The 13348-nt window shown below is 41.1% G+C and overlaps 1 protein-coding gene across 2 annotated transcripts in view; it reads right to left on the bottom strand.

Annotated features, from left to right (window-relative positions):
* Positions 1–13348, bottom strand: part of gfra1a (gdnf family receptor alpha 1a) — a 139376-nt gene that overhangs the window by 14617 nt on the left and 111411 nt on the right. For both annotated transcript variants that reach the window (XM_056471152.1, XM_056471153.1), the window contains one exon: positions 9108–9242. In XM_056471152.1, the coding sequence (XP_056327127.1) occupies positions 9108–9242 (135 nt within the window). The remainder of the gene's footprint in view (positions 1–9107; positions 9243–13348) is intronic.

Genomic DNA, 13348 nt, shown 5'->3' with positions numbered 1-13348 from the left:
TGGAGAGCAATGTCATCTGCTGGCGTGGGTCCATTTGTCTTTTATCAAGTCCACAGCCAATGCAGCTCTATACCTGTCATGGTATGGGGTGGAAGGAGATGATGCGAGGACCCAAATGCGGGAAAAGCAAAACAACTCAAACCTCCCCATGGGGGAAAAACATGGCATTAAACTAGACTTGACCAGGTTCTAGGCAAGACACACAAGGGTTTGATGACATTAAATGACTGTTGTAGACAAGACCTCAAACAACAGCCAACAATCAGAAAATCAACAACGAACCAGCACAGGACAGAGCACACTAGGAGAATAAATAGGGAAGACAATCCAATGAAGAGACAGGCGAACAGATGAAAATAATAATTACAAACAGGCTAACATGGTGGGTGGGAAAAGATGCTACATAAAAAAACACATGATTCAAAAACACAACACAAGCCATGTGCTCACATACAAACAGGACTAGAACACGCAGCCAATGAGAGAGCTCATTGACCGCATGCTCACATAAAACAAGATACTAAAGCACATGGTTATGATGTAAACATGATACTGTGGAAAAAATGAATTTATTTTTATTACTTTTGTGTCTTTACTTTTTTATTAGAACAATGTAGACTAACAATAGATTAATCAATCTTTTTCTTTTGTATGATAGCATATAATGACTAAGCATACTTCTATCTACTGTATTGCATACTTTTTAGAAGAAACTGCTGACAAGAGGGAAATTGCAGAATAAGAATAAATATAGTGTAGAGGGGGGGCTTGTTCTAGACTGCTGTCTAATATGAAGTCTAGACATGTCACAAGGTGCATGATGCTTGTAGAAGTTGTGAAATATATTGAAGATGCACTTAATTGTTCAGTTCTGGTATGCAGAGAAGGGTTGCAGAAAGAACTGAACACTCAAAGAACTGCAGAATGACTGATGAGTGATGTTACACCAAAACTCCACCTGTTAATATCAGTTGTGTATATATGTACTTAAGTACTAAAAGGCTGCATCTGTACTCTACTGGAGTATTGTTTTTTTCTCCTACTTCCACTTTTACTTCAGTACATATTTTCGATGAGTTTAATACTTTTACTCTGATAGATTTTTTTTGTGCTGCATCGTTACTCGTTACGAGGGGTGTCAAATATATCATAACCGGTTATTACGTACTGACGTCATTTATCTTCTATGCGCGATGTCGCAGTAGAATACTATGGCGAAGGAGGTGAGGGCGAGTAAATAGCACTCTTACTACTTAAAAGGTAGATAATTATGCACAGTTCAACTGCTTGCTGGACAGTCTTTCATTGACAATGAAGGCGGCACAGCACACCAGCCGCTATTTCACTACTACGGAGAAACGCTGTTAAACTCTATCTCTGCCTCTCTCTCTCACACTTTGGACATTTGACCCTCTGCCCTGTTTCTGAGGTAACTTTTCCTCTCCTCTTGGCTGTTAAAGCAATACGTGTGGATCCTGACACGAGCGTGCCTGTGGTGCAAGTTTTCTCCACTGTGTCTATTACGGATTACCTGTGATAACCACGTATTATGCGCATACAGACTGTAACTTTAATCAAATAAATGGTCTTTCCCTCGATATTACAATTTGTTTTTTCACATACATTACCTGTAAATAAAAATTAAAACAACTTTCTTTCTCTCTAATTGTAGAAAATGTTGAAAATAAGCATATTATAATTATTAATTACTAATAAAACTAATTACTTATTGTGTTGTGGACAAGAAACACATCAGACAATACACTTTGCTTGTGGACTAATCATCTCTGTTTGTCGTTATAAATATTATAATGTTATCAAGAAGGCAGAACTGCTGACTGATGTCCAGAAACAAGAACATAAACGAATTGTGACTACAAATGCATCTTATTTCATGTGGCCTGTCTTGTAGTCTGACAGCCAGACATTAAATAAGGTCAGTGTGTTTTTGGGAAGAGCCTTTACTACTACTGTGCCAACGCTGTACAACAATTAGAATGTTGACACCATTATTCAAGAAACAATAATATAACCTATTTATATACTAATGTTTGAATTATCTGTCTGATTTACTGGGTGCTTTCTGTCATGCTGAATCTGTATGCTGAAGCAATAGTGTATGTTGAGGACGGTGTATTTCAAGGGCAGACAGACGCACAGTGCTCAGGGGTGAGTGTAGGGTGTGAGGCCAAAGCACTTCGTCAGAGCCTCCTAAACACCCAGATACTGACGGCATTGGGAACAACCCCCCAGATCTGTCAGGAGGCCTTAACACTCAAATCTAGTAATGAGACACGAGAGAATGAGGTAATGAGAGAGAGAGAGAGAGAGAGAGAGAGAGAGAGAGAGAGAGAGAGAGAGAGAGAGAGAGAGAGAGAAAGGAAGAAAGATGAACAATAAATAAGCAGTTTAACCCAGTTTAACCTCCAGAAGAGTCTCCTTCAACATCCAGTCAAAGCCCTCGGCACTAAGAGAAACAAATCGGATTAAGCTCAGTTCTGTTTGCAGATGCACTTGTACTATAGTCAATTCAACCTGTCCTGCAATGATGATAGTAGACGTCAGATGGTTTGATTATGAAGATCTTAATATTGAAAATGATTGTGTTTGAAACTCAGTGGTTTAGAGAAAGATTTTTAAAGCTTATCATTTGTGTTTAGATTTATCATTATTACATTTTATTTGCATTTTCTACATCCATTTTTGAATACTTTTACATGTTTTGCATCCACTTGTTTTGTACGTGCTTAACAGTCCCTCCACTATTTACAGTGACTAAATACAAACATTTACTCGCAGCCACAAGCAGGCTTTTTTCCTTCTGTTATTCAAATAGAAAAGGTAGCAAAAACTGCAGAGCTGTACAGTAAGTAATATTGTCATAAAAGTTGCATTGTGCATATAAGCACAGTAGAATATGGAAACATACTGTTTAGTTTTAGGTAAAATTGAGATATTTAGTTAGGAGTGTGCAGTTAATCAAAATCAAAGTGAAACTGCAACATAACATGCAATAATTGAACTTCAAATCTGCAGTTTATTGACTAGAAATATATCAGTTTTATGGCTGCCTGTCTGTCACGGTCACCAGCGATCCAGCCTGTGCAGACCGCTGAAGAACTACTAATGCCATTATGCACTTCACTGACACACCTGGTCCAGATTCCCCATGATTGCAAGCATATGCAGCTGAAGCTGTTCAGCACTAATTACACACACTATGTATACACCTCTCAAACACATACACATTGCTGAGTCTTGTTTAAAATGTTACAGGGTATAAACCAAAAAGATTGTCTTATTGTCTAATTGTCTTCCCTTGCCCTGTTTTCTGACCCTTGTTGTTAATTGTTTTATGTTGTTTGCCACCTAACTGATCTCTTTTTTCCTGTGACCCCAACTACTCTTTTTGGATAACCTGCATGCTCCTGCTTTGCTCCTGTTAACCATTGCCTGCCTGACTACTGTTCTTAATAAATTACTGCATGTGAATCATCAACCCCATTGTAAAACCCCATTGTGTAAAAATTTAGTTTAACTACTTTATTAATCCCACCAGGGGCAGTTAGATTAGGGTAATAGCCTTTTATGATACAACGAACACAAAAAGAGACAAATCACTTACAAACAGTGTTTAAAAAAAAATAAGTGTACAATATACGTGTGTGTGTGTGCGTGCGTGCGTGCGTGCGTGCGTGCGTGCGTGTGTGTTTTACATTTGAAATATTGTACTACAGTATTAAAAGGTCTCATTTTAGTAATGACCAGACTGTGCAGTCCTAAAATAAGTACAACATACTGTTTTTAATGTACTTTTTAATATCACATTTCAATAAAAAATATATATGTATTGATTTACTTTAATCCAAGAAGTGTTTTATTTTAAATGTTTGTGGCCATTCAGCAAATTATGTTTTAAAAGAAAATTAAGTAAAAGTAAAATAATTAAAAGTAATAATAAAAAGTAAAATAATAATAATATTAAATCATACAATACCTGTAGTTTGTAAATCAATGAGTACCTGATAATGCTTTTATTGAAAAAGTTAATTCGTTGTTTTTGCTTTCATTTTGATGTTTCAAACTTTTTCTTGAGTCCGTTTACATTGTAGTTATTTATTTTTAAAGGGGACGCATTACGCCTCTTTTTACAAGATGTAAAACAAGTGTGTGAGTTTGTGTGAAATTTCAGCTCAAAATATTTCACAAATATATATATATTTTTTATAGTTCATTGAAACTGCCCCTTTTTGGCTTTGATATAAATTGTGCAATTTTAGTGACTGTCGCTTTAAATTCAAATGAGATTATAGTTTTTTTTCAAAAGAGGGCGGAGCTACAAATGCTTATGCATCAGCATACTGTAGTTGCAGATTCAAAACAGGACTCTCAGTGAAGAACTGATAATGTCAAAAGAAGTTGCTCAGAGGGCAGTCTATGGAGGGTAAGGTGTTCATTTGTGCATCCTGAAACTCAACATATATTTTGCCTCATAGTAGCTGATAATCGGCAGGTAGGGTGTGAAAACTCTAATGGTGGACAGCTGCTTCTCACTCCATGTTGTCTATGTTAATGAGGTAGAGATTGTCACTAATATGCAAAACTTTGATGACGTGGACGAAGGAGAACGTCAATCAAAGTGTTTCTGCATTGTATTTATGAAGTGTGATTATAAAAAAAAGCTCAATCAATTATTTGTTCCCATTAGAGGCTGGCTATATTCACACACTGTTGCCACACAGCTGTGTTTAAATCCCTCATAAAGGGCAGTTTTGCATAATAGTGCACTCCTCTTTAAGTTTTGGAGGTTTTACAAACTTGGAGCTCCACAAACAAGCACATCAAACTTTTTACTTCTTCTCACAATTAGTATTTCCCCCCTAAAACTGTTGCCAAACAGTGAACTGGGCTGTCAGAAATCTTACCAGGCTATAGTTGAGAGGTCAGTCTTTGTCTGTGAACTTTTATATACCAACATGTCAATCTATTCCCACAAAGCCCCGCACTAGAAACCAGTGACGTGACAGATTTACAAACAGATCCACTCAATATATTTGCCAACTACTGATTGTGTTTCATATCTATATATATTTCATTCTGCTATATACATAGCAGGTACATATTGGGGCAAGGAAGAATGTAAAATGTATAACGATTAAATATACCTCCCAAAAAACACCCAGCAGGATGCTACAGACAACTTTAACAAGCGACACACAGCACCATGGCGGATGCGCTCTTTCTCATTCTCACACACACACACACACACACACAGGATTCGCACACTGGTCTTACCTACAGTACTTGCAAATGAAGTCTTCACATCATTTGAATTATTTTGAAATGATTGTGTTATCTTCTGTCCCATCCTTTGAAGCAAGTCCTTTAGCTTCAGCATTGGTCGTCCATTATTTATTCACGTTTTGATTGAAAGTCCAATTCTGAGAAATTTTTGAGCTGATATCTGCAATTTTTGCAGTCAGTCAGAGCAAAACATAAAATAACGGACTCCTATTGAACTTACTGCCTAGAAAAAGAGATGACATGATAAGAATAACGTGAGTTCACACGCGCTCCTATATACTTCCTGCCTCACATCGTGTCTTTTCAGTGCGTCTTTATATCAGATTCTAACACTAAATAAGATTTGTGAAATACATTACCTATTATATGGAAAGTGAGGACATATAATAAAATGTCTAGAATGTCTAAAAACATTTTAATAAAACATTACATTGGAAGCATACACTCAGTGAGCAAAGTGGGTGAGCTCAAGGAAGGAATTGTGCAATCTGACGAGGCAGAGCTTAATGCTGCCTCGCTTCCTATGCTGTAAATGAACAGGAGATATGCAAAATATAGCGATTTTGATCATAAAAAAAAACTTTGAATCATACAGAAATTGCATTTATGGCACATATCAGTGCACAAATATTTATTTTATCAGTAGTATAAATCTCCTGATGGCAGGTGAGGATGATGACAGGTGAGGCAATGCCTCTCCCCTGACCGCACGTCCCTGCTAGAAACTTCAAGTGTGGTGTGTAGTGCGGTTTAAGCAGTGGCATACATAAACCTGACCCTGCATTCCAAACTGACCCCTGCATAGATCTCTTTCAGTGCACTTTTTTTTCACTGCAAACACGGACAAGCCCTCCGTAAAAGCTTGTTCTTTGCTGTTACCACTTTGTCTGTTTTCATGCCATACTATGATTTTATAGGAACAAAAGAAAACACTTGCTGCAGTCAAGGAGGTGTAGCGAGAGATGTGCAGGGGAAAGGCTAAGAGATAGAAGTGCACATAATAGGAAGATGGAAGAGGCATTTCAGAGGCAGAGGTAAAAACAGGCTGACAGGTGGACAGCTAAAAGCCTCAGAAAACAGCTTGCTGGCGTCTGAAGAGATGGACCGAGCAAAGCAGATCAGAGGAAGAATGAGACAAATGGACGGTTAGGAGGGAGATGGATGGAGGATGGAGGCACAGAGTTAAATTGAGAAAAAACAAGACAGAAAAAGCAAACAGCAGACATGAGGAGCATTTGATTGAAGGATTGCTCACAACTTTATCTGTATTTATATTTAAGTATTAATGGAAAATAAGCAAGCTCTTATTATGTGGCTTTACTCTCCTAAAGAGGCTATCATAATTCTAATTGATGTATAAAATTCATGTATGAGGCTATTAACATGCAATATTTAATTGTGTTAATTGACCATATGAATTTTTAATTAATTATTTTTAAACATAATAGTTTGATACACATTTTCTAATAACTGATTTCTTTTATCTTTGCCATGATGGCAAAACATAATATTTTACTAGATATTTCTTAAAAATGTATTCAGTTAAAAGTGCAATTTAAAGGCTTAACTAGGTTAATTAGGCAAGTTAGGATAATTAGGCAAATCGGTGTATAACCAAGGTTTATTCTGTAGACAATCGAACAAAATGTTGCTTAAGGGGGCTTCTAATATTGACCTTTTAAATGTTTTTTTTTCAAACTGCTTTTATTCTAGCTGAAAAAAAAAATAAGACATTCTCTACACTCTTAGAAAAAATGGTACAATGTTGTACCAAAGAAGGTACAAACCTTTGGCACTGGGGCAGTACCTTTTTATGGAACAGATCTGTATCTTAATGGAACCTCAACTACATTTGAATTGCTAATTTATTTCCATTATTAAATTCCATTTGTTAAATTTGTAATCACACCTCTCTGCATTCAAGCTGTGGCAAAACAGGAACACATGAAGATAGAATTTGTTGTTTTTGTTAAAAAGCAAAAGCTCAGTTTTTTATTTTATTACATAACATGCTCAGATATTCAGAAGAAAATATTCAAAGGGACATCAATTTTAAGTGAAAATGATCAAGAATGCTGGTGGTGGATGCCAAAAAGAACACTGGTGAGAAATTAGTTAAAGAAATTAAATGCATTTTAAGATTTATTTTTTTATTTATTTTTTTATTTTTTTGTGAAACATTCAAATGGTCATTTTCCAAAAACTGATGTTGTGGAAACTGTCCTTTTGTGATGTTTTGCATTTATAGGCAAATATTTATGTTTAGAACTAGTGATGTCCGGATCCGATCACGTGATCAGAAATCTGGCTTGATCACGCGGTTTCAGACTCGATTATTATTTTTTAACACATTCATAGTTATGTGGTGGCACAGAGTTAGACCTTTTTCTTGACTTCCCACAGAAAAAGCATCGAATGCAGCATGACATCACTATGTCACAGAGAAGCTATTGGTTAAATGCTGGCAAAGTAGAACACGGAAAAGTGCGAGTATGTCTGCGGTCTGGAAGTATTATTAAGTTGATGACGACTACATTGCCATAGCAAACTGTAAGATATGTAAACTTGGCATTGCAAGAGGTGGAAAGGAAAAGGCTACATTTAACACCACAAACCTGATAAGACACCTCAAAAACAAACATAGAACCACAATTTGAAATGCTGTCTTACCACTATTTCACAGAGAGAGCTCTGCCAACCCTTTATAAGAAGATTTCTAACAAACTACTTGACCTGTTATAAGATGTACCCTCATGTTTCGTTCACCACAGACATATGGAGTTTATCCGTAGCTCCCATGTCTTTACTAAGCCTTTCAAGAGTTCACATTTAGCTGATGATTGATAATAAAGCTTGTTTGGCATGCTGTCCCGGGAGAGAGCCCAGAGCTTATAAGATCCTCAAGCCCTGGGCTCCCTCTTGTTCGCAAGTCGAGAGGGGAGTTTGAGCTCAGGTAGACCGTGATGAACTCCCCCGGTGGCTAATTCTGGCTAATGACAGATATAGGATGGCTGAGGAGAGTTGTACTCTCTAAGAGCTTGGCTATGGGATGAAGTTTGTATGTTCAATTTACTTAGGTTGTGTGTTTTTTGGACTGTGAGCATGGGGAGAACAAGCAAACTCTGCACAGAAATGTCAACTGGTTTAGGAAGGACTTTAACCATAGACATTCTTGCTATGAGGCAAAAGTGCCAATCACTGGGCCTCCGTGTCACCCATCTGGGGGCGAGTAGTGGTGAGTTGGGTGATTGTTCAAGACTAAGATATTCAGATAGGAAAACTCTGGTTATTCATAGTGAGTTTGGAATCATCTGATTACAGAATAAATTCTGAGCTGATGGGGGACCAGCCAGTGGCATAGCCCCCATCTGAGCATGATTTCGGAGACCGTCAGACCCCCACAGAGCGTGATATCCGCCAAGGGGCCCCCGCATTTTGTGCTACGCCACTGGGACCAGCTGAGAACAAACATAAGCTTGTGATTTTTTAAAAATTAGTTTATAAACAAACTTTACTTATGTATTATAGAAGTATCGAATCGGGTTTTGGTATTGGTAGATCCTCAAAATCAAATGACTGATTCAAACTTGAGGGTAAAAAAACCTTGAACAATCTCTATTTGTAACTAATTATAATTGGGCCTAAGTTTGTTGTGATTTCATGTTTTCCTAGAATTTCTTAGTGAAAAACAGCATGCACTTGCATACTGTAGCTGTATGTCTAGCTATAATCTTTCTGCAGACTGCACATGTAAATGAGCGGTTGTGAGTCAGCGTTTAGTGTGAGTGAGGGCAGTAACTCACGCAGGCAGGCGTTGTCAGTGAAGAACTCAGTGAATCTGTCGCATTCCTCTTTGCTGTTGCCGCTGCTGCTGCAGTCACAGAATGGAGACACGCTGATTTTGGGTGAACGCAGGTAATTTGGAGTCATCACAGTACCTGAAAACCAAATAACACATTTCTCAGTCTATTTTTTACAAACACTGTTTTCTAAAAAAAGTATTAGTTACAAATGCGTCTAAAAATATACATATAAGCCTGATTTGTACAGTCTAAAACCTAAACCCTTGTCATCTTAGATTAGCCGTTATCTTGTTCTCTCTGAGCTTTATTAAAAATCTACATTTTGGTGCAGTGTGCTTCATAAAGTGTACTGTGAGGATGTGACAGTGCGCATGAGCCCACAGAGAAACACAGTCTCCCACTGCTTGGAGAACAACAGGAGTTAATCACAGATTAATAGCTGCACTGCTGTTTTCCCCTGTGTCCAGCTGCTGCACACGGCATCCAACACAAAGAACTAGAGAACAAACATGTTTTTACTGAGGCTTTCACTAATATGGTAAGAAAAAGGTTAGAATTAACCTGCGGCCTGCGGCCATGTGCCAACTCATGCTTCCCACCAGTGCTGATATGCAGCCACATCTCACTGCTACTCATGTGATATTGCTCATTTATACAACAGTTCTGTCTGGTTCTCGAATCTGATTGGCTGATAGCCATGAGATATTTAAGTAATATCAGCACCTGTACAGCCTCTTTACCTTTTGTGTATTACTCCGCCCACATACAGCCAGCAACAAGCAGAGACACTGTTTCACAAATATTACTGCTGTTAGACAACTAAATGTACTTTTGAGGCTTTTTAAGTTGAGAATGTAGTTGTTTAGATTGTAACTATGCAGTTTATTTGTAAGAATAGTGCCTATTTTTAAATATTTACAATTTCTGAGAGAGCTCGTCGGCGGCCATTAACCTGCCATAGTGTAGTAGACCAAAGACGGTTGACGTTTTCTATCCACAAGATGGCAACAGAACCGCATAGCCCTAAAGCTTACAAGCTTATAACAGTCTGATTTCTAACTATAGCAGATCAAATCATTATTAAACTGGTAAGCATACGTGCCAACATTCCCGTTTTTCCTGGGAGTATCCCGTATGTCAGACCAATCTCCCACAACCATCCCATTTTTTATTTCTTCCGGAAAACTCCCGTAATTTCACCCACCCCTCTCTTTAGTACAGTCTGCAAACACCCTTGGGTTGCCAACTCTGCTACAATACCCAATTGCAGCGGCCGCCCAAAACGCTCTGGTTACGTCCACATATGGGGATTTCGTTCAGAAAGCCGATCGTCTGAGAGAGTATGTAAACGGGCCAATGAAATGCCAAATGAATTGGCAGCATCAGCTTGTGCAGCTTTGTTGCAATCAATTTAGCATAAAAGCACAGTGAAAGCAAGATGAGGCATCCTTTTTAAGCTGAAGAGACTGATACCTACAGCTAAGGAACAATCATTATGGCGATGCAATATAGCATTTCCGTTCCCCTCCTCGGGGAATGAGGGTTACTTTAGTAACCATAGCGTTCCCCTTCGGATGGGGAACTTCAATGCTATAGTGGATTTTTAATCCACGTATGGGGAAATGTCTGGAAAACGCCATAAAGACTGCACCTTACCTTCGCTTCCGATGAGAGGATAGCCAGGCATAGTGTGAGCGCACCTGCATCATAGAGAGGCGCAGTCTTCCAACGTGATCCTTGGCCCTTACTTATCCTTGGCCCTTAAGATTTACGGATTTACAGTAGATATATTTGTCGGGAGCTGCAAGCGTTTAGATAATTCTAGGAATTTAATACAACAGTACGTTGGGAAAGCGTTGGGAAGGCCACCTGCTACACAAATGGGGAGATATGGTGGCAGAATATATGGACTAGCCCTGAGAAGGGGGAGTACGCATATAATAAGATGGTTAGCGGAGAGGGAAGACACGGGTTCGCCTGTGGGGGGGGGACTGCATCGTGGCTGAATAAACATATGGGATCGCTAAGTGGGGATCACGCATAGCGGGCACCTATACCCAAAACGCGGGCTGATCAGAGGGCAGACCTACAACGTAATGGGCTAGCGAGTGACTCCTCCGCTGAGTCAGTGCTGGGGGCCTTGGAGGAATCTGCAGGGCTCACCTAAGCGGGGAACTTTACTGACAGAGTGAATAAGCGCAAGTATTTCCGTGTTAGGGAGAATGGCGCAGCTAGCGTGTTTCAACAACTTAACCGAGTTGTTTCCTTAATCACCAAGGGTTACCTAATACCCTTGAGGAAACTGGCTCCACTCGCAGATTGTAAAACCTTCCAAATGTATTAGGTGTTGCCCAGCCCGCAGCTCTACAGATGTCTGTTAGAGAGGCGGCGCGTGCACGCGCCCAAGAGGATGTGATGCTCCGAGTGGAGTGTGCATGCACTTCTGGGAGACACGGCTCGCCCTGGCGCTGGTAAGCGAGGGAGATGGCATCCACTATCTAGTTAGCCAACTTCTGTTTCGATACGGCACTTCCCTGCTGCCGACCACTATAAGAGCTGCTCAGATGATCTAAACCTCTTAGTGTGGTCCAGATAATTTCGCAAAGCGCGAACTGGACAAAGTAATGAAAGGGCTGGGTCTGCCTCCTCGGGGGCCGCGCTTGCAGGCTCACTACCTGGTCTTTAAACGGTGTGGTAGGAACCTTGGGCACATATCCCGGGCGGGGTCTCAGTACAACGTGAGAGTAAGCCGGCCCAAATTCCAGGCACGAGTCACTGACCGAAAATGCCTCCAGGTCCCCGACCATCTTAATCGATGCCATCGCGACCAGCAGAGCTGTATTCATGGACAGAAACCTTAAAGACACTGAATCGAGTGGTTCGAAGGGATCTGTACGCAGACTTGTGAGAACGAGCGCGAGATCCCAAGAGGCCATGAGAGGGGGGCGGGGTGGATTAATTCGCCTAGAGCCTCTGAGGAACTGGATGATGAGGTTATGCCTTCCCATGGTGCTGCCAGCTACCGCGTCATGATGAGCTGAGATGGCAGCCACATAAACCTGGAGTGTGGAGAGAGACAGCCTGCTCTCCAGCTTCTCTTGGAGGAAAGAAAGCACAACGCTGATCTGGCAATCTCAGGGGTCTTCTCTGCGAGAGACGCACCAATTAGTGAATAGACTCCACTTCAGGGCATAGGCGCGCCTCGTGGAGGGGCCTCTAGCCTGAGTGATGGTATTAACCATCGCAGTCGGTTGGTTACCTAAGTCTTCCTCGCATCAAAGGACCACACGTGGAGGTTCCAAAGAATGGGACGAGGGTGCCAGATGGTGCCCTGTCCCTGAGAGAGTAGGTCCTCTCTCAAAGGGATCTGCCACGGTAGGGCCGTCGCGAGGAGGGAGAGCTCTGACATCCAGGTACGGTTGGGCCAGAGGGGCGCAACTAGCAAGACCTGCTCGTCGTCCTCCCTGACCTTGCACAGTAACTGCGCGAGCAGGCTCACTGAGGAAACGCATATTTGCACATGCCCCGAGACCAACTGGCAATGAGCGTTCTCTAGGGAAGCAAACAGATCAATCTGGGCTTCCACAAATCGCGCCCAAATCAGCTGAACAGACTCGGGGTGGAGTCTCCATTTTCCAGGATGTAAAGGCTGCCGTGTGAGCACGTTGGCAGCACGGTTGAGCTCTCCTGTAATGTGAATGGCGCACATCGATTTCAGCCATGTATGACTCCAGAGGAGCAGACGACCGCCGAGCTAAGACATGCGGCGAGAGCAAATACCCCCCATGCGGTTGATATACGCCACCACCGCCATGCTGTTCGTCCTGAAAAAACGGTGGAGAGCGAGAAACACTGCCAACAGCTCTAGGCGATTGATATGCCAATGCAACTGGGTTTCTTTCCATAGGCCCACAGCTGCATGCCCGCAACACACAGCCCCCCAGCCCGTGCTGAAAGCATCTGTTGAAACAACAACATGACTGGACGCCTGTCCTAGAGGCACTCCGGCCTGTAGGAACGAGGGGTCGTTCCAAGGGCTGAGGGTGCAGCGACACAGCACAGTAACAGTGACTCGGTGTGTGCCAGCACGTCTGGGGACTCGATCGTGAAGCCAGTGCTGAAGTGGTCTCATATGGCGTAGTCCTAGCGGCGTGACAGTGGCTGCGGATGCCATATGCCCCAGGAGCCTCTGAAATAACTTCAGCGGGACCACTATTTTGCTGTCGAACTCTCTCAGACAG

The sequence above is a fragment of the Danio aesculapii genome, chromosome 13, assembly GCF_903798145.1.
Source record: "Danio aesculapii chromosome 13, fDanAes4.1, whole genome shotgun sequence".
Classification (NCBI taxonomy): Eukaryota; Metazoa; Chordata; class Actinopteri; order Cypriniformes; family Danionidae; genus Danio; species Danio aesculapii.
Note: the sequence above shows the minus strand (reverse complement) of the source record. Positions and strands in the feature narration are given on the sequence as shown.